At 37.9% G+C, this 22,890-nt stretch overlaps 2 protein-coding genes across 4 annotated transcripts in view; one reads left to right on the top strand and one right to left on the bottom strand.

Moving 5' to 3' along the window:
• The first annotated feature begins 5,776 nt into the window (after window positions 1-5,776).
• LOC139767158 (protein FAM200B-like) lies at window positions 5,777-6,166 on the top strand. The gene has a single exon (XM_071696187.1). The coding sequence runs from the start codon at window positions 5,777-5,779 to the stop codon at window positions 6,164-6,166; it is 390 nt and encodes a 129-aa protein (XP_071552288.1).
• Window positions 6,167-7,095: 929 nt separating this feature from the next.
• Vps35 (Vacuolar protein sorting 35) overlaps window positions 7,096-22,890 on the bottom strand; it is a 126,237-nt gene continuing 110,442 nt past the window's right edge. For all 3 annotated transcript variants that reach the window (XM_071696160.1, XM_071696159.1, XM_071696158.1), the window contains exons 15-16: window positions 19,236-19,379; window positions 7,096-7,937 (exon numbers count right to left, since the gene is read on the bottom strand). In XM_071696160.1, the coding sequence (XP_071552261.1) occupies window positions 7,758-7,937; window positions 19,236-19,379 (324 nt within the window). In that variant the 3' untranslated portion in view covers window positions 7,096-7,757. The remainder of the gene's footprint in view (window positions 7,938-19,235; window positions 19,380-22,890) is intronic.

Raw genomic sequence — 22,890 nt, 5'->3', positions numbered from 1 at the left:
GGTTAGGGAGGTGAATGCAAGAGTTTTGGAGAGAGGGGCAAGTATACAGTCTGTTGTGGATGAGAGGGCTTGGGAAGTGAGTCAGTTGTTGTTTGCTGATAATACAGTGCTGGTGGCTGATTCAGGTGAGTAATTGCAGAAGTTGGTGACAGTTTGGTAAAGTGTGTGAAAGAAGAAAGCTGAGAGTAAATGCAAATAAGAGCAAGGTTATTAAGTGCAGTAGGGTTGAATGGCAAGTAAATTGGGAGGTAAGTTTGAATGGAGAAAAACTGGAGGAAGTGAAGTGTTTCAGATATCTGGGGGTGGATTTGGCAGCGAATGGAACCATGGAAGCGGAAGTGAGTCACAGGGTGGGGAAAGGGGCAAAGGTTCTGGGAGCGTTGAAGAATGTGTGGAAGGGAAGAACATTATCTCAGCAAAAATGGGTATGTTTTAAGGAATAGTGGTTCCAACAAGGTTATATGGTTGTGAGGCATGGGCTATAGATAGAGTGTGCAGAGGAGGTTGGGTGTGTTGGAAATGAGATGTTTGAAGACAATATGTGGTGTGAGGTGGTTTGATCGAGTAAGTAATGAAAGGGTAAGAGAGAAGTTTGGTAATAAGAAGAGTGTGGTTGAGGGAGCAGAAGAGGGTATATTGAAATGGTTTGGTCACATGGAGAGAATGAGTGAGGAAAGATTGACAAAGAGGATGTATGTGTCAGAGGTGGAGGGAATAATGAGAAGTGGGAGACCAAATTGAAGGTGGAAGGATGGAGTGAAAAAGATTTTGAGCGATTGGGGCCTAAACATACAGGAGGGTGAAAGGCATGCAAGGAATAGAGTGAATTGGAACGATGTGGTATACCGGGGATAATGTGCTATCAATGGATTGAACCAGGGCATGTGAAGCGTCTGGGGTAAACCATGGAAAGTTTTGTGGGGCCTGGATGTGGAAAGGGAGCTGTGGTTTCGGTGCATTATAAAGGACACCAAGAGACTGAGTGTGAATGAATGTGGTCTTTGTGGTCTTTTCCTGGTGCTACCTCACGCACATGTGGGGGGGAGGGGGTTGTCATTTCATGTGTGGCGGGGTGGCGACAGGAATGAATAAAGGTAGCAAGTATGAATTATGTGCATGTGTATATATGTACATGTCTGTGTATGTATAAATATGTATACATTGAAATGTATAGGTATGTATATGTGCGTGTGTGGACATGTATGTATATACATGTGTATGTGGGTGGGTTGGGCCATTCTTTCGTCTGTTTCCTTGCGCTACCTCGCTAACAAGGGAGAGAGCGACAAAGTATAATAGATATTTATCTATATTATCCTTGGTCGCCATTTCCCTTGTCAGCGAGGTAGCACCAGGAAACAGACGAAGAATGGCCCATCCACTCATATATACACATAAATGTCCACATACTCACATATACATATCAACATATACATACACATACAAAGACATATACATATTCATACTTGCTTGCCTTCATCCATTCCTGGCACTACCCTGCTCCACAGGAAACAGTATCACTACCCCCTGCTTCAGCAAGGTAGCACCAGGAAAACAGACAAAAAAGGCCACATTCGTTCACACTCAGTCTCTAGCTGTCATGTGTAATGCACCAAAACCACAGTTCCCTATCCACATAAAGGCCCCATAGACCTTTCCAAGGTTTGCCCCACACATTTCACACGCCCTGGTTCAGTCCATTGACAGCACATTGACCCCAGTATGCCATAGCATTCCAATTCACGCTATTACTTGCACACCCTCCTGTATGTTCAAGCTCTGATCGCTCAAAATCTTTATCTTCCATCCTTCCACCTTCAATTTAGTCTCCTGTTTCTCCTTGTTCCCTCCACCTCTGACACATACATCCTATTTATCAACCTTTTCTCACTCATTCTTTCCTTATGTCCAGACTATTTCAACAAACCCTCTTCTGCTCTCTCAACCACACTCTTTTTATTTCCACACATCTCTCTTACCCTTTCATTACTTACTCAATCAAACCACCTCACACAACATATTGTCATCATACATTTCATTTCCAACACATCCACCCTCCTCCTTACAACCCTGTCTATAGCTCATGCCTCACAACCATATAATATTGTTGGAACTACTATTCCTTCAAACATACCCATTTTTGCTATCCATGGTAACATTTTCGCCTTTCACACATTCTTCATCGCTCCCAAAACTTTCGCCCCCTCCCAGACCCTATGACTCACTTTCACATCCATGGTTCCATTAGCTTCCAAGTCCACACTCCCAGATATCTAAAACACTCCACTTCCTCCAATTTTTCTTCATTCAAACTTACATCACAATTTACATGTCCCTTAACCCTACTGAACCTAATAACCTTGCTCTTTTTCACATTTACTCTCAACTTTCTCACTTTTCCAAACTCAGTCACCAAATTCTGAAGTTTCTCACTTGAATTAGCCACCAGAGATGTGTTATCACTGAACAGCAACTGACTCACTTCCCAGGCCCTCTCATCTCCAATAGACTGCATACTTGCCCCTCTCTCCAAAACATGCATTTACCTCCCTAGCCACCCCATCCATAAACACATTAAACAACTATGGGGACATCACACACCTCTGCTGCAGACCAACCTTCACTGGGAACCAATCGCTTTCCTCTTTTCCTACTCATATGCATGCCTTACATCTTAGGTAAAACCTTTCCCTGCTTATAGCAACTTATGTCCCACACCATATACTCTTAAGACCTTCCATTGAGCATCTCTATCAACCTTATTATATGCCTTCTCCAGATCCATGAATGCTACATACAAATCCAACTGTTTTACTGAGTATTTCTCAAACACATTCTTCAAATGAAACACCTAATCCACACATCCTCTACCAATTCTGAAACCAAACTGCTCCTCCCCAATCTGATGCCTTCACCCTCTCAATCAATACCCTCCCATACAATATTTCAGGAATACTCAACAAACAAAGTAGGCCTCTGTAGTCTGAACATTCACTTTTATCCCCTTTGCCTTTGTACAACTTCCCCATACATGCACTCTGCCAATCCTCAGACACTTCACCACGATCCATACATACAATGAATATCCTTACCAACCAATCAACAAAACAGTCACCCCCTTTCTTAATAAATATGATTGCAGTACCATCCAAACCCACTGCCTTGATGGATTTCATTTACTGCAAGGCTTTCACCGCCTCTCCTCTCTTCACCAAACCACTCTCCCTGGCTCTCTTATTTCACACACCACCTTGATCAAAACACCCTGCATCTGCACTCTATTATATACAGTCAACAAACCCTCGAAATACTCAATCCATCTCCTCACTTCATCACTACCTTTTATCACTTCCCTACTTGACCCCTTCACCAATGTCCCCTTTTGTTCTCTTGTCTTATGCACATTATTTACCTCCTTCCAAAACATCTTTTTATTCTCCCTAAAGTTTAATGATACTCTCTCACCTCAACTCTCATTTGCCCTCTTGTTCAACTCTTGCACCTTCCTATTGACCTCCTGCCACTTTCTCTTATATATCTCCCAATCATTTGCACTCATTTCTTGCATGTATCATCCAAACTCCTCTCTTTTCTCTTTCACTAAGAACTTTAGTTCTTCATCTGACCACTCACTACCCTTTCTAGTCTACCCACCTCCCACCTTTCTCGTGCCACATGCATCTCTTGCACATGCCATCACTGCTTCCCTAAATGCATCCCATTCCTCACCCACTCCCCTTATGTCATTTGCTGTCATGTTTTGCCATTCTACACTCAATCTCTCCTGGTACTTCCACACACGTCTCATTTCGAAGCTCACTTACTCTCACACCTCTCTTCTCCTAACATCTCTCTTTTTTGAAAACCTCTACTAATCTTAACCTTCACAAGATAGTGATCAGACATCCTACCAGCTGCCCCTCTCAGCACATTAACATCCAAAACTCTCTATTTTACATGCCAATCAATTAACACAAATTACGCCCTGTGAAAATCTCTCCTACTCACATACATATACTTGTGTATATCTCTCTTTTCAAGCCAGTCTTTTTTGAGCACACAAATCCATAAGCTTTTCACCATTTCCATTCACCACACTAAATACCCCATGTACACCAATTATACCCTCTACTGCCACATTACTCACCTTCACATTTAAATCACCGATCACTAATACCCAGTCTCATGCACCAAAACTGCTGACACACTCATTGAGCTGCTCCCAAAACACTTGCCTCTCAAGATCTTTATTCTCGTGACCAGGTGCATAAGCACAAATAATCACCCATCTCTCTCTATCCATGTTCAGTTTTACTCCCTCCTTAGCTCTTGTCCTCTCACCAACCCCTGACTTTACCCCAGGACTTTTCCATTCTTCCCCTTAACCCTTTAGCTTCATTTATCTCTCTTCTCATCGTTTATCTCTCTTCTCATCTTGGTTACATGCATAAACATTTATACATCCCAATCTAAGCTTTCGAGGAAAATGAGCACTCCCCGCTTGAATTCAGGTTTGAATTCTCGAGGGACAGATCGCTCATTGCAAACAACAAATGCAGTATAAACCTGAATTATTGAAAAACAGCTTCACTGAGTTAAGAGAGAGATTGGGAAATGTCCATCCTCAGTGTGTCCAGTGCCTGGAAGTCCTTGCTTACAAATCTATGAAGGGAAATAAACTAAAACATCACTTGTGTTCAGTTCATCCAAACTTTGTTGAAAAGCCACAAAGTAATTGGAAGGATAAGGAAGAAGAGGTAAAATGAAGTTGGACCTATGCTCCTTCAGGCTCTGCATTCTGTTTGGAGAAAGTTTTCGTGGCATCCTTTGAAGTAGCATGGCATATTACAAGATGCAAATAGCCTCATAACATAAAGAGGTGCTGGTAAAGCCAACAGCAGCAGCTTTGGTGAAAACTGCTTGTGGAGCAAATGTAGCTAAGAAAGTTGAATTGGTGCCACTTTCTGACAATAGCATCAAATGTCAAATTGATATCATGTTATTAGATATTTTGGATCAAGTGATTAAGGCACTGAAAAAAGCAGGAAAATTTTCACTGCAGATGGATGAATCTGTGGACATTGATGGCAAGCCTCAATTCATGGCTTTTTTGAGGTATAGAGATGACAGAATTCTAGAGGAATTTCTGTTCTGTAGTGCTTTATCATCAAACACCACTGGAGGAGACATCTTTCTTTATGGTGGACAATTTTTTCAAGATACACAACTTAGACTGGTTGAATTGTTTGGCTGTCTGTACTGTTGGAGCTTCCTCTATGATGGGAAGTCATGTAGGTTTTGTCACTCGAATCAAAAGAGAAAACCCTGATTTCATACTAATTCACTGTTTCTTACATCAGGAAAACTTGAGCTCTCAGCGTCTCCAGCCAGAACTCCATGTGGTTCTGAATTGTGAATTTTATCAAGGCCAGAGTATTGTACTCATGCATTTTCCATAAAATGTGTGAAGAGATGGGATCACTTCACTAGGACTGATGTCCACTAGCTGTCTCAAGGGTGCATTCTTGGATGGGTTATTGAACGAAAAATTGAAATAGAAGTCTTTCTCCAGGAGAAGAAGCATAAGCTGGCTGACGGCTTCAAAGATCCTGCTTGGGTGGCAAAGCTAGCTTATTTAGGCAACATCTCCAGGCACCTGAATGAATTGAACTCAGACATACAAGGCCAAAATCACACTTTGATGGACATTAGTGAAAAAATTGCCTCATTCAAGAAAAAACTTGCACTTTGGAGAGAAAGATTAGCCAGGGGAAATATGGCAGCTTTTCCAGAACTGAGTGCAGTGCTGGAAGATTCATCAGGAATAGTCCTTGCTGATGTTAAAGTGGTTTTTCAAGATCATTTGAAGAAGCTTCACAGGGAAATGGATGGATATTTGCCAGAAAATGTTTACCATTGTCAACATAGTTGGGTTAGGAATGTGCTCAGTGTTAACATCAGTGAAGTTGGGGAAGATATCCCTGGTTTTCAAGAACTTATAGATCTCCAGAGAAATCAGGTGCAGAAACAATGTTTCGAAAGTCTCTCATACTCTGAATTCTGGGCTCAGCTCAAGGGTAAGCCTATTCTGACTCGTGATGCTGAAAAGGCTCTTTTCCCTTTTCTACCATATACCTCTGTGAACAAGGATTTTCAGCTCTTGTGATGATCAGGACTAAAGCAAGGAACCATCTGAATCCTCAGCATGATTTATGCTGTACTCTATCTGTCAACATAAAGCCAATTCTGGAAGAACTTGCCCATAAAATGAAGGAACATCATGGTAGCCATTAAAATACCTATGTTTTCTTCCTTTCAAATTTTTGCAATGAAGTCCATTTGAAGGATTAAATTGTCAAATTCCTGTCATTTGTGTGATCATGGAAAAATATCATAATGGTAACCACAATTTTTGTTTACTAAATTTATAAGCAATGAATCAATAGTCAGAAGGGCTCAGTCATGAAGCAGCGTCATAGTAGCCAGTCAAAACTTTGTTTACTAAATTTATAAGCAAAGAATCAATAGTCAGAAGGGCTCAGTCATGAAGCAGCGTCATAGTAGCCAGTCAAAACTTTGTTTTTTCTTTGCCTAATTTTGCAATAAATTATATTTGCATGAAGTTGTGCTTTTCATTTTCTTCAGTCAACGTATTTGCATGACTTTGTGCCTTTCATTTTCTTCAATCAACATTAGAACTATAGAAATTTATTGATTACTGAATTTAAGTAAAATTTAGTAAAATTTATTTGATAAAACTAAATGCAGAAACACTGAAACTATGTTTCTGCCCTGAGGGTCACCACGCTAAAAAATCCTGTGTTCACGTCCAAAAAAGTTTGGGAAACACTGCTCTAAAAGAGTCCATCAGTTCCCTGTTCCTAACTGGAGTGCAGTCTTGAAGCTGTAGGAACCCTATAAAAGGTGTCTTGTGGTTTCAAGATTAATCAATAATGAGTTTTGTATTTTAGCACTCCTTTGAAATGAAAAAGCAATAAAACTGTGACAAGTATGACCAAAGTTATCAATTCTGGCAATATTTTCTATCCAAAGTTTTCTTATTCTATATAAACAGTGGCATGCAAAATATGTAAATATATTTATTTCATTTATTTCTGTAATTTTCTATATTTTTCTCCAGAGAGGGAAGCCACATTCATTACAGGAGAGGAAATAACATACATACGAAAAGAAAAAAGGATATGAGGTATTTCACAGCTGCTATGACAAGGCTCAGTTAGAAATCTAGTAAAAGAAAGTCAACAATCATTCCTACAATGTCATGAACTGGAGAGATATTAGCTCATATACATATTGATGAAATATAGCTATACTTACAATCAACATCTTAGATATTATAATAGTATAGTAAACATTTTTGTAAACAGAAAAACATATCGAAATATATGTCAAAAATTTACATTCACCTTTCAAAATTATATTTTGGAATGATGAAAAATTAATTTTATCCTCTAATGCAACTCATAATTACATCAGCAGCAAATACCTTAATTTTCAAGAAAAGTAACATTATATTTGTCACTATCAGATTAATTAGAGTTTTATCACCAGAATACATGGATACTGTTATGTGCCAGTAACAGTTCTTGAAATGTTTGTTGTATGCATATTCAACAATGATTATAACTTCAACAAACTACTCCTATTTACAGACTGTAGCACTAAATTACATAGCCACTTTTGTGGTACATTATATATGAAATTTTATGGTGTTGTGGGAGGTATTGGCCAGAATCTTACAACAGAAGATACTCATAATTTGGCCCCTCACTTGGAGGTTCTTGTAGTCTAAGCTGAAGATGGGTCAGAGTGTTAGTAAGGTGTCTTGAAATTTGATCAGTTTCCTCAGTTGTCTCTAAGTTTGCGAGATCTTCCTTTACCTTGCTGATCAGCTGATTTAGCATTGTAACAGTCACCTGAAAGGATGTGAAATCACTAGTAATGAAAATTCTGAGGAAAAATATGGGGAAAGTAACATGGAAATAATATACAGTTTTAAATTCAACAGCATGAAACATCACTTAGAAGTTAATCCGGACAAAGTATTGAGAAAATAATGCTTATAAATATTTTTTTCTTATACCTAACTGCCTTTCTAGCTTCAGTGAGGTATTGTTAGAAGCAATTAAACAATGGTTTCATTTGCACACATCCTGTTTTTGGCTGTAATGAATTATGACATATACAGTGTCATGGCATTAGTAGACTCCACCTGCCTGAGGTTACTCTATCAGTTGATGAAACACTGTAAAGTCTTTATAAAGAACTTATCACTTCAAAGGAGTCTATCCTGTCTCTGCTGGGTTTTGTAGTATTGCGTTAAAGTGATGGGTTAATAGGAATAATTTTTTCATATATATTTGCCATTTCCCGCATTAATGAGCTGCATCAAGAACAGATGACTGAACCTAAGAGGAAAAAATCCTCACGACCCCCTTCTCAATTCCTCCTTTTGGAAAAGTAAAACAGTAGGGAGGATTTCAAGCCCCCACTCCCACCTCTTTTAGACGTCTTTTAAAACAAGTACGGAATAAGTGAGAAGTATTCTCACTAATAATAGTTATTAATAATGGCAACAAAAACATACGAGCTACAGAATAAACATGAACATTCCTTCACTGAAGCAAGAAGTGGAGAACAAGTATGAAAGAAATAGAAAATAAAATACATATTTATAGGATTTTTACATGAGAAAGACAGACAACTGGCCTGACTGGCCCATGAATGGCTTGTCTGAAAAAAGAAAAAATAAGAAATGACAAAGAAAAAAAAAATTCTACTCGGTACTTTTTTAAGCTATCACCAATTCCCTGCTGCTGTACATTAACATTCTAGTGTCCCCATTACTGCTATCATTTATATGCATATTTCTGGCCATATTCTCAGTGTGCCTGAATTTACAAAATATTTGTCTAAACAACTTTTGAAAGTGGTGAGAGTAAATCAGCTTGGAAAGGAAACTTGTGTGAGGAAGGATCAGGAGAGACTGAGTGTAGAATGGTAAAAGGTGAAAGCAAATGACGTGAGGGGAGTAGGTGAGGAATGGGATATATTTAGGGAAGCAGTGATGGATTGTGTAAAAGATGCATGTGGGAGGTGGGCAGATTAGAAAGGGTAGTGAGTGGTAGGATGAAGTAAAGCTGTTAGTGAAAGAGAAAAGAGAGGGGTTTGGACAATACTTGGAAGGAAGAAGTGCAAATGTCTGGGAGATGTATAAGAGAAAGCGATAGAAGGTCAAGAGAAATGTACAATGGTTGAAAAAGAGGGCTAATGAGAGTTGGGGTGAGAGAGTATCATTAAACTTTAGGGAGAATAAAAAGATGTTTTGGAAAGAGTTAAATAATGTTCATAAGACAAGAGAACAAATGAGAACATCAGTGAAGGGGGCTAATGGAGAGGAAATAACAAGTAGTGATGAAAAGAGAAGATGGAGTGAGTACTTTGAAGGTTTGTTGAATGTGTTTGATGATATAGGGTGTTTTGGTTGGGGTGGTGTGCGAAGTGAGAGGGTCAGGGAGAATGGTTTGGTAAAGAGAGAAGAGGTAGTGAAACCGTTGTGGATGATGAAATCAGGCAAGGAGGTGGGTTTGGATGGTACTGCAGTAGAATTTATTAAAAAGGGGGTGACTGCGATGTTGACTGGTTGGTAAAGATATTCAATATATGTGTGGACCATGGTGAAGTGCCTGAGGATTGGCAGAATGCATGCATAGTGCCACTGTACAAAGGCAAAGGGGAAAAAGGTGAATGTTCAAGCTACAGAGGCATATGTTTGGTGAGTATTCCTGGGAAATTATATGGGAGGGGAGAAGGCATGTACAGAGCATAAGAATGGAGAAGGGCAGTGTGGTCAAAAGTAATAGAGGATGTGTGGATTAGGTGTTTGCTTTGAAGAATGTAAGAGAAATACTTAGAAAAACAGATGGATTTGTATGGAGCATTTAATAGATCAGGAGAAGGCATATGATAGGGTTGATATAGATGCTTTGTGGAAGGTCTTAAGAATACATGATGTGGGAGGTAAGTTGCTAGAAGCAGTCAAAAGTTTTTACCAAGGATGTAAGCCATGTGTTCGAGTAGAGAGAAGAAGCATGATTGGTTCCCAGTGAATGTCGGTTAGCAGCAGGGGTGTGTGCTGGCCCCATGGTTGTTTAATTTGTTTATGGATGGGGTGGTTAGGGAGGTAAATGCAAGAGTTTTGGAGAGAGGGGCAAGTATGCAGTCTGTTGGGGATGACAGGGCTTGGGAGGGGTGAGTCAGGAGTCAGTTGTTGTTCACCAATAATACAGCTCTAGTGGATGATTCGAGTGGGAAACAGCAGAGGTTGGTAACTAAGTTTGGAAAAGTGTGCAAAAGGAGAAAGCTGAGAGTAAATGTAAATAAGAGCAAGGTTATTAGGTTCAGTAGTGCTGAGGGACAAGTGAACTGGATGTAAGTTTGAATGGAGAAAAACTGGGGAAGTGGCTTTAGATATCTTGGGGTGGACTCAGCAGCAAATGGAAGCAAAGGTGAGTCACAGAGTGGGGGAGGGGGCAAAGGTTCTGGGAGCGATGAAGAATGTGTGGAAGGAGAGAACATTACCTTATAGAGAAAAAATGGGTATGTTTGAAGGAATGGTAGTTCCAACAATGTTATTTGGTTGCAAGGCACAGGCTATAGATAGGGTTGTACAGAGGAGGGTAAATGTGTTGGAAATGAAATGTTTGAGGAAAGTATGTGCTGTAAGGTGGTCTGATCGAGTAAGTAGTGAAAGGGTAAGAGAGATGTATGGAAATAAAAAGAGTGTGGCTGAGAGAGCAGAAGAGGGTGTGTTGAAATGGTTAGGACATATAAGGAGAATGAGTGAGGAAAGATTGACAAAGAGCTTATATGTGTCAGAGATAGAGGGAACAAGGAGAAGCGGGAGACCAAATTGGAAGTGGAAGGATGGAGTGAAAAAGATTCTGAGTGATCAGGGCCTGAACATACAGGAGGGTGAGAGGCATGCAAGGAATAGAGTGAACTGGAATGATGTGGTATACCGGGGTTGACGTGCTGTTAATGGACTAATCAAGACATGTGAAACGTCTGGGGTAAACCATGGAAAGTTCTGTGGGGCCTGGATGTGCAAAGGGAGCTGTGGTTTCGGTGCATTATACATGACAGCTAGAGACTGAGTGTAAATGAATGTGGCCTTTGTTGTCTTTTCCTAGTGCTACCTTGCACACATGCGGGGGGAGGGGGTTGTCATTTTCATGTGTGAGGGGTGGCGACAGGAATGAATAAGGGCAGACAGTATGAATTTTGTACATGTGTATTTATGTATATGTCTGTGTATGTATATATATATGTATACATTGAGATGTATGGGAATGTATATGAGCGTGTGTGGACGTGTATGTATATACATGTGTATGTGGGTGGGTTGGGCCATTCTTTAGTCTGTTTCCTTGTGCTACCTCGCTAACGCGGGAGACAGCGAGAAAGTATAATCAATATAAATATGTATAGGTGTATATGATGATATGTATATGTGTGTGTATGAGCATTTTGTATATATCTGTATACGAGTGGATGGGCCATTCTTCATCTGTTTCCTGCTCTACCTCACTGATGTGGGAAACAGCAATTAGGTAAAATAATAAATATAAAAGCATTCATGCCATCTGACTGTAACTTATTCCAATGCTCAACACATCTATAGGAAAAGAAGCTTTTTCCCACATCCATGCTACATCTTTTAACTTTAAGTTTCATTTCATTTGTTCTGGTAACAGTATTTTCTTGTATTTCGAAAAGATGCTTGTGGTTTACTTTATCAAACTTGCTCAGAATTTTGAACACTTGGACTGAGTCACCATGAAGTCTACATTTTTTTAAGGGAGAAGAGATCCAATCATTTTTGCCTCTATTTGTATGACATATTTCTATTTGTACATATTTGTACATATTTGTACTCGCTCTAATTTTTACTCATCTTTCTTATAGTTTGGGGACCAAAACTGGACGGCATATTTAAGGTGTGGTTTCATGAGAGAATTATACAGTATGCAAATTGATTCTTGTAATCTATGTTCCTGGCTATGAACCCTAACATTTGGTTCCCATTTTTACTTGCTGCTTGACACTGTTTAGTGTATCTCAAATTGTTGCTAATAACAACTTCAAGGTCCTTTTCTTCATTTAATTTAGTTAGCGAGTTTCCAAGTAGTCTGAAGACGTAAAATACATTCTTGTCTCCAAAGTGCATAACTTTACACTTGTCTACAGTAAACTTCATTTGCCATCTGTCTGACCACTCTGCTAGTTAGTTAAGTTCTCTTTGAATTATTTTGCAGTCCTGCCTGTTTACAGCTCTACCTCCTAGTTTAGTATCATCAGAAAATCTTAGATATGAGACCAAGTTCTAGGTCATTACAGTATATTATGAAAAGAAAGATATGAGACCGAGTTCTAGGTCATTACTGTATATTATGAAAAGAATTGGGGCTAGGACTGACCCTGTAGCACACCACTACATCTAGCCAATCTGAGGCTTTGCCATTTAATACTACATGCTGCTTTCTTCCAATAAATCAGTCTCTGATTCATGTACAGAGTTCTTCATCGATTCCATGTGCTTTGAGTTTATGTATAAGTTTCTTGTCAGGTACTTTACTGAAAGCCTTTTGGAAATCTAAATACACTACATCTGACTAATTTTTTGTCCCAATTCTGATAAATAACATTAAAAAAGTCCAGCAAATTTGTCAGGCAGGATCTTCTATAGTGGAAACCATGTTGGTTGTCCGATATAATTTTGTGTTCTTCAACAAACATAACAACTTTATCTTATTATTTTTTCCATCATTTTACCTAACACTGATGTAAGGCTAATTGGGTAGTAGTTCAAGGTACACTTTTTGTCTCCTTTTTTATATGTAGGATTAACATTTGCTAGTTTCTAATCAGTTAGCACCTGACCATCCAATAGAGATACACTGAATATTTTTGTTACAGGGTATATCAGCTGTCTCCTGACCTTTAAAAATCTTGGAGCTAAGTTATCTGGACTGTTGGATCTATTAGGATTTAATTGGTCCAGGTATTTAAGTACTTCAGAGCTTTTTATTTCTCTAACCTTCAACTCTTCTTCATTAGATCCTTGAAACATTTTCACTGGTTGCAGTATCTAGGACATTTCTTCAATTTTGAAACCGAAGTTAAAAGAATAATTTAGTATGGTAGCCATTTCCTTGTTGACGTAGTTAGTGTTTCATGTTCATTTTGTAAATGCCCAATTCCTTCTTATGCTATCTTCTTTTGTCTTATATATTTGAAGAATTCTTTGGGATTATTCTCAACTTTCAAGGATATTCTTTTTTCTTCTTGTGTTTACTCTGTCTTATGACCTTCTTATACTCTCTTTGGATTTTGATCAATTCCTGTTGATTTTTCATCTGATCCCATTGATTTGAATTTCTTATATGTTTTCTTCTTTTGGCAAATTGGTCCTATTCTCCTATTCGTCCATGATGGTTTTGAAATGTTGCAAGTTCTCTTCATAATTTGTGGAATATTTTCATTTTCAATCTTGAGTAATGTGTTTTTAGAATTATTCCACATTTCCTCTACTGTGTAAACATTTCCGCTACCGTGTAAACATCAAGGAATTTTGTCCAACTGGTACTGCGAATTTGTCTAATGTTTTGAAAATTTACTCACCTGTAATTTGGGATCAAGAGTTTGTTGTCATCTATTTCATTATCTAAACTTATCTCTAATCTAATCAAACTGTGATCGCTGTTTGACACACTATCGCCTACTTCGCAAGAGTTGATCAACTTTGTATCACTGGTGAGGACAAGATCAAGAATGTTTTTTTATCTAGTTGGTTTTTAAATTAGCTGTTCTAGAAAAGTATCCTCAATCAGTTCCATTAGTCTCATTCCCTCTCAGTCACCTGTAAACATGTTCCAGTTTATGTTTGGATTGCTGAAGTCTCCTAAATTTATAAACTCTTTACTGTTTATTATAGTTTTGATTTCATTGTATAATATCTTATTGTTGTCTCCTTTTTGCTTAAGAGGTCTGTAATTAATGCTGAGACATAGTTTACTTTTGAACTTGTTAGTAACATCAATATAAATAGAGTCGTAAGAGTGTGTGACTACTTTGCTTATCTTGATAGTACTTAGATTGTTATCAGTAGAGATCAAAACTCCTGCACCTACCCTGTACAAGTGATCTTTTGTAAATAGTTTGTATCCGGGTAATGCTAACTCGGTAATTAAGTGTTTATTCTCAGAGTTTACCCACGTTTCTGAGATTGCAGTGATGTCCAGTTTTTCGGTAATTGCATAGGATATAAGCTCATCACATTTCATAATGATGCTCCAAGGATTTGTGTATATTAAACTTATTTTCTTCTGAGTTGATTTCTGGACCGAATTTGACTTTACAGTCAGCATGCATGTTTGTATTATCACTGTTAATGTCTGCATGTGCAGCAGCAGGAGAGAGACAGTTCTCCATCTATTTTGGGTCTACCGTCTTACTCTGACCCTTTCCGCACTGGAACCTACCACAATTGTTCCTAAAAGATACCTGAGAGTTGACTGTACCTGTGCTAACCTGCTATTTATAATGCCAGAGTTGTCCCTACCTGACCTTAATTGACCTTTCCTTGCAAGTTCCTCTGCCTGTGAGTTTACAGCTCTAGTTCTTCCTATCCACTGCATGTGTCTTTCCCTTACAGAAGGAACATTTGGAAAGAGTGCACAAAAGAGCACAGAGAATCATCCTGGGCTGTCTTACACCACCTATCAAGAGGACCACATCTCACTAAACTTGCACATCCTCTCCAACCAACACTGGCAACTCACACAGTAGTTTGGCAATACACTGCTGACACCCCCCTCTTCACAAAAGAGCAGAAGTATCCAGCCCTAGCTTGACCTTCAGCTCTTTTATGTTTAGAGTTACTAGTTACTTTTAAGACTGGAAAGTGATATAAATGGGAAAATTGATAAGTTTTTGGAGACAGCTCTAGGACTAAAAGGAATTCCAGCTATCTTCCCAAAGAGGAAGAAAATGGCAATATCAAAAACAATGATGTTACTAATGAGGCAAAATCTAGACAAAAACAAAGTAGCAGACATTCGCAAAATGGTGTATATAACACCAATATAAAAAGAAGGATCTAAGCAGATATCTATGCAATACAGGCCAGTTAGCTTCATTTCATTATATCAAAAGGGTTTGAAAGAGTGAAAAAAGGATACGTACTAGAACATCTGGTTCTACAAGATTGTAGGCAAAACTTTTTTACCATGAAAAAGTAGTTATGTCCAACATTATTTCATTCCTATAACATACATGAAACTTCAAAGCAAGGTGAGAGAAATGGTGCTGTTTTCCTTAATTTTGCTGAGGCATTTGACATAATAAACCATAAAACTTCAATAAGGGAAGCAGGAGAAAAATTTTAAGTGGCTAAAATGAGATGATGAATCAGAGAGTTTTTTACTAGCATAAAATGCAAAACAGTACCAAATGGAACATTGTCTAATGAAGATGTTCTTATTGGGAGTATCACATCGAATATTATCAGCCTCATTTCTATTTCTAGCAATGATACCAGACATCATCTGAGACGTAAAATTAAATATACTCAGATGCTTTGTGGATGACATTAAAGAAAGCAAAATGAGATCCAAAAAACTTATACATAATCTACAAATGGGCAAAAGTGTAATTCATTGATGACAAATTTCAGGAAATAAGAAATGGAACAATTAATAAATACATGAATGACACACTTGACAGGCTGATCAATCAACAATAAGATTCCTCTTCATCTCTCAAAGAGGATGTCAAGACATGAGCAACAGAGTAATTATATCAATGGGGATCTCACCTTGCAAAAATAATGATAATCAATGTAAAGACTTTGAGATTCAAGATGATTAGGGAAATGGGAGCTCAAAGGTTTTAGAGGAAGTAAATGACAAAATAATGAAATATAAATCTGTGGTAACAGTGTGGTTGAGAGAGAAAAAGAGGGCATGTTGAAATGGTTTGGACATATGAAGAGAATAAGTGAGGAAAGGTTGACAAAGAGGACATATGTGTCAGATGTGGATGGAACAAGAAGTGGGAGACCAAATTGGAGATGTAAGGATGGAGTGAAAAAGATTTTGAGTGATTGGGGCTTGAACATGAAGGAGGACGAGAGGCATGCAAGGAATAGAGAGAATTGGGGCCAAGTGATATACCAGGGCCAACATGCTGTCAGTGGACTGAAAATGAGCGTGTGAAACGTCTAGGGTAAACCACAGAAAGGTCTGTGGGGCCTTGATGTGGATAGAGAGCTGTGGTTTCAGTGCATTACACGATAGACGAATTTGGCCTTTTTTGTTTGTTTTCCTGGCGCTACCTCGCTGATGCAGGGGGTGGCAATGCTGTTTCTTGTGTGGCGGGATGGCAACAGAAATGGAGGAAGGCAAGTGAGTATAAACATGTGCATGTGTATGCAAATGTATATGTATGTATATTGGAAAGGATCACAATTTTGCACGTGATCAAGTATATTCCTATGAGTCCACGGGAGAAATGAAACACAATAAGTTCCCAAGTGCACTTTCATGTAATATTCACATCATCTAAAATGAATGATCTTTTAAATGATGACACAACATAATTTAAACTCAGTAAGAATCCCCTAGAAGCAATTAATTCCCATTTCAATAAAGAACTGAAGTTGTTGTTGAAAGTTAATGGTTCTCTTATCAAAAATTTGTCATCTTTGTCCCCTTCATTGCCATATATGTATGGACTTATCAAAACACATAAACAAAATTTTCCAGCAAGACCTATAATGAGTTCACTAGGCTCCATCATAAATAAACTGTCAAAATGGTAAGTTTCTTTATTAAGCCCTTTAGTGGGTAAGATATCAAATTCTAATATCATGAACAATGTAGATTTAGTTAACAAGCTTAACAATATCAGTATTAACTTTGATTTCAAACTTGTTAGCTTTGATGTTTCCTCACTTCACAAAAGCTCCAGTTGATGACCTTTAAGAATATTTATTTGATGTTTTGGATGATATTCATTTACCTTTTTCAAAGTCTATTCTCATTGAGATGATAAAATTGTGTATAAAAGACTGTGTATTTCAATGCAATGGAGATTATTAGGCTCAAAAATTTGGTATGGCAATGGTTAACCCTCTTTCACCTATGCTAAGTAATCTTTATCAGGAATTTTTTGAAACAAAATTGATAAAGGATATCTTACCTTCTAATGCAGTTTGGGTTTGGTATGTAGATGACTTTCTTTGTGTTTGGCCAACAAATGAAAATTTACAAACATTTCTCTCCTTACTTAAACAATTTAGTGCCTTCCATCAAATTTACTATAGAAAATAAAAATAATGGTATGTTACCATTTTTAGATTGCATAATCCACAAGCAAGGAAACAAGTTTAAGTTTAGCATATACAAAAAATCTACCAATGTATGCTCATATACGTATCCATTATTACTCATCTCAACATGACAGAGTTAAATCATCATCATTTCAATCTATGTTCCGTATTTGCAGCCCAGAGTGTATTGATGATGAGTTTGAGAAGATATATTCTATTGGATCTAAGTTAAAGTACCCTAGATCTTTCACTGATAAATCCCTTAAGTTAGTAAAGAAATCATTTCATAGAGTTGAGCCCAAACCTCCCATTGACACCAAGAATCTTTTAGTTCTCCCTTTTAATAATGATTTTACTTTACTTCCCATGTTGCTTAAATCCTTTAATGTAAATGTTGCCTTCAGCAACAATAATACTATAAAGAATATCTTAATCAGGAGCTCACCAGAAAATTCTCCTGGGTGCATCTATAAAGTGCCATGTAGAAATTGATAAGTTTTATGTTGAGCAGACTGTTAGACTTAAGCAACATAAATATAGAATAAGAATGGGAGAAGAGTCAAATGCCTTGTTTAATCACATTAAAAACTATGATCATTGTACTGACTGGAGTAATGCCACCCCAGTTATTATCTCTAACTCCAGTACCAAGAGAAACATCATTGAATCTTCTATTATTAAACACACAAAGAATTATAATCTTAATATTAGTGATGGTCTATATAAATTGGATAACGTTATTGTTGATAAAATTTGTAAACAATTCACCTTCTTGTCCCCATAATAAGTTCATGATACACTCGTTGCCTGTCTTGGACAATCGCATGTATACCAAATGGCATTCTAGCTACATCTCTTTGTTGTACATCAACTGACTATTACATTTCTCTCTTGTGTCTCCCCTGATGTGATTATTACAGGAAAGTGCACTTATGAACGTATCGTGTTTCATTTTCCCCGTGGACTCATAGGAATGTAGGTATATGTGTATATGTTGATATGTATATGTATGTGTATGAGCCTGTATGTATTTATTTGTGTATATGAGTGGATGGGTCTTTCCTCATGTGTTTCCTTGCTCTACCTTGCTGATGCAGGAAACAGTGATCAAGTATTAACAAAAGAAAAGCCAAAGCTATAGGAGGATAGCTTTAAGTGTGAGAACAGTCTCCCGTCCTTGGAATGTGGTGTACCAATGCATGTTTCAGAAACAATGGAAAACTTTGGTTTTGGGACAAAAGTGAAACATGCTTAACCATGGGGGCAACTTCTAAGGCCCAATCCTTCAAAACAGGAGGAAGGATATGGTCTGGGCCATACACTATGTTGAAATAAATAGTTAAGTATCTTCCTTACAAGATCAACTGTTTGCCATACTCATACTCTCAAATTTGCAACAACTACACCCTACAGACTGTTTATCTCTGGCTTTCTCTCTCTCTCTTTCCATGTCATGCTCAAAATTCCTTGTTCAACTTGCAACAAACTTATTTCTAAAACAACATACACTTATGTACACATAATATGAATAAAATCATAGGTTGTCAAACAGGAAATGTGTGGAGAAAATAACAAGATCAAACACACTACAAGATACTGATATTGTCAGATTAATGCTAAGCTAAAGGTTCCCTTTGGAATTTACCTTATAAAAGGCTGAAACTTCCTCCTTTTGGGAATTGAACATGCACTGTCTTTAATTCTATCTTTTACTCTCAAGTACTCTCAACAATTACTATGCAATGTGCTATATCCATAATTCTTCTTCCAGAAACACCTCATTTTGACACATCAGTCACTACCTACAATATCAAAACCTTACCTGTGAATTGCCTTTTTCATAGAAGTATATGTAGTGATTCAAAAGTTCAACAAAAAGCTGAATTTGCGTTGAAGGATCCATGCACTGGTTAGCAATGCGCACTGCCTTCTTTAAGCACTCAAGAACACGCTTCTCATCACGCAGCTGAAAAACAATAATTAATGAATAGTTTGACAATACTGATCATAATGAATAAAGAGGTTAATAATGAACATCTACCAAGTTCCCAGAGGAAAATTATGTTCCTCTTCAGAGAACACCCAGAGCCCTACCCATCTTAACTAAGTAGGATCAGGAACAAACAAATAATAGCTTCATTTGCACACATCCAGTCTTTAGATGTCAAGTATAATGTACTAAAACCTGAGCCCACCATCCACAGCCAAGCTCCACGGGTTATTCCATGATTTCTCTTCACTGCTTTGTCTGTCTCGGTTCAGTCCATTGATAGTACATTGCACCCACATGTAACATACCTATCTAATTCATTCTATTCAATGAACACCTCTTAACCACCAGATAACCCTAAGCTCCAATCATTCCATACTTACAACTCCATCCCACTCACGGGAATGAAAAAGGGCAAACATCATACCTATATATATATGAAAGGAGACTGGGAACAGTTTTAAACTATACACAATTCAGTCTCTTAACAAGTGTGGTATGTAAAGCTCTAGAAAAGATTATGAGAAAGCAAGTGGATGACTTTCAATGGAGGAGAAATTCCATGAATGAGAAAGAGGAGAGTTTTAGGTATAGGTTCCAAGAGACAGTGAGCTCAGTCCACGACAAAAGGGACTTTTGACACTGATCACATGGAATGTTAATTAAGAAGGTAAATCACAATCTATCTATTTATCTGTCTATATCTGTGATGACCATTCTCTTCAGGAATCCCCACAAGAGGGTGGCCATGGCAAAAGAGGCTCCATAACTGGTGAACTCCAGTGCCGCTTTTTAGCCTTAAGTGTCTCATCCTTAACAGGCCACTGGCAGAAGGCAACTCTAGTGCTGTGCTTTCAGAGGCTCCTACTTAATGTTCCTCCAAACTACCTCTATCTAATGTGTCTACCTAATGTTAACCAGGAAGGAATACAATGAAAAGATTATTTCAGTGAGAGAGAACACAGTACACATATTAGAGAAACCTTTTCCAAATGGGTTGAGGTGATCAGCGGAGTACCACAGGGTTCAGCTCTGGGGCTATTACTCTTCTTGATTCATATCAATTACTTGCCTGTAGATATGGAATCCTACATGAATATGTTTGCAGATGATGCATGGTCATGAGGAAGTTAAAAGTGAGAAGGACTGAATCATCTTACACGGGGACCTAAAAAGAGTCCAAAGATGGTTTGAAACATTTTTCATTTTCTTTTCTTGTCAACCATTTCCCACTTCTGCCAGGCAGCACAAGGATCAGACAAAGAAAGACTACATTCACTCGCATCCATTTTCTAGCTATCATGTGCATAAATGGACAGGTTGATAAAATTTAACTGAGCAAATGTAATGAAAATGGAACAAAGCGAGAGACAGCCTTAAATATCATTATTACTTTGCAGGGAAAAGTCTCAGGAATCTGTGAAAGAGAAGAACTAGGGAATGAACAGTATCCCTAACCAGCTGCCAGAGTCCTATATGAGGAGAATAGTTAGAGACAAAATGTCTGCTGGCAAATCAAAGAATAGCTTTCAAGTTTATGAATAAGGAAATATTTAGAAAGCTGTTCATATTCTATATAAGCCCAAAACTAGAACATGATTCTAAGGTTTGAACAACACCATGAAGCACCAAGAGCTCACAGAGAAGGTCCAGAGGATGGCATCAAAGATGGTACCAGAATAAAGACAGCTATGTTACAAGGAAAGGTTACAGGCTTTATATTTACTCATCTTAGAAGAGGGAAGAGTATGGGGTGACCTTAACAAAACTTTTATGTTTTCAAAAGAGATTGACAACGTGGACAGTGAACAGTTCGAGAAATATAGGACAGAGTAACCAAGGGACAGACCATGAAATTAAGTAAGCTGTTAACAAGGATTTAAAAAAAAAAAAGTTTTACAGTATGAGTGTTGGATGAAAGGAACAGAATAAAAGAACATATTCAATGCAGAAGGTACACATAAATTTAAGACATTGTATGATAGGAAAGAATATTCAAGAGATGGGGCCCCATGAGTGTAAAACTCCCTCACTGTATAGTACAAATATGTAATCATTCATAGGTAATTGAATAATAAGTACAGTCCAACAAATGCAATGGCTTTATAGTCACTTAAATATTCAAGTGATTTACAAAATCTCTTTTCATGAAACACCAATATTGTTTGTTAAGAGAGAGTGATATTTGTTTTAATTCTCTAATTAGGCGTGCATCAAAGCACACTCAGGACACTGTTGTGGCATCCTAGTTCCAATGCACTGACCTACTGTACTGTTTTCATTAAATATACATATACCATTAATACAATTATCACTGGTCATGTAGCTATGTGTATTGTCTATAAATTTGCCTCATACAAATGTTGTGAAGGCATGATAAAAATGGGAATTGGAACAGATGGGTTTAGATTTAGGAATGTATCCCTATTTCTGAACTGTCATAGTAATGGACAGTACAAACATTATACTTAAATACAATATTCTGGATTTTATCTTTGTTCAAGTGCTACAGTAGGTAGAAGCTGGTAGGAAGCCAATGAACAGGGAAGTTATTACCAGTTCTACCACTTGGATATCAGGCACATTAGTGATAGCTGTCTTTTCTTTCTGCCTCACCTACATATGGACTGCTGGCATTGTCCACAAACAAAAACAAATCTCCCTGTCACACACAACACCTGACAACACTTAACTCAAACAGCTCATTCTATTTAACTAGATTTTCCTGAGGTGAGTGCCATGTCCTAGCCTTGCCTTTGGGCAAAATGGTAGGAGCAATGGATAGTAATAGGTTGGAACATTTAGGTAGGACTATTAAGTAGAAACACTGGGTAGAAGTAGTAGGTAGGAACATTAGGTAGCAGCAGACAGTAGGGAAATTAGGTAGGAGCCTCTACAAACACTGCACTAGACTGCTGGCCTTCTGCCAGTGGCCTTTTAAGGGTTAGGCACTAAAGGCTAACAAGCAGCATTGAAGTTCACTAGTTACAGAGACTCTATTGCTGTGGCCACCGTATTGAGGGAGTTCCTGAAGGGAACAGGCATCAGAGATAAAGATAGATAGACAGATTAAATACTACAACTAAAAATGTGCCCAAACTGTACTCATATTTCTTGATATTTCATTCACATATTTTATGAAAATTAGGTTGAGAAATCTCCCCCAGAATGTTAACCCCCTTATCCTAATGAATCCTATGGTAAATTGTGTTTCACAAAGACTGTGTTCAGGTAAGCAGTGTTTTCAAGGAATGATCCTAACACTTAGCAGGGACCTGTGTAATGTCCTGCCTATCAATTTCATTGCTTTTCATGGTCTTGCCTCCATCTATATCCCCATGTTATAGATATTCACTTCAAGTATACTCTGGAAACCTATTGTTCAGCTCTTCAATATTTCCTCATCTTTAACAACCATCTCTGAATCCATTAGTCTAATTATCTATTTTTCAATGAACAATTTGCTCCTTTTCAATTCACAACAAAA

Source organism: Panulirus ornatus, chromosome 59 (assembly GCF_036320965.1).
Source record: "Panulirus ornatus isolate Po-2019 chromosome 59, ASM3632096v1, whole genome shotgun sequence".
Classification (NCBI taxonomy): Eukaryota; Metazoa; Arthropoda; class Malacostraca; order Decapoda; family Palinuridae; genus Panulirus; species Panulirus ornatus.
The sequence above is the reverse complement of the archived record's forward strand: the minus strand, read 5'-3'. Positions and strand labels throughout refer to the sequence as shown.

Coding starts and splice junctions, on each gene's coding strand:
- LOC139767158 (XM_071696187.1), top strand. CDS start 5,777: ATGGCAGCTTTTCCAGAACTGAGTGCAGTGCTGGAAGATTCATCAGGA.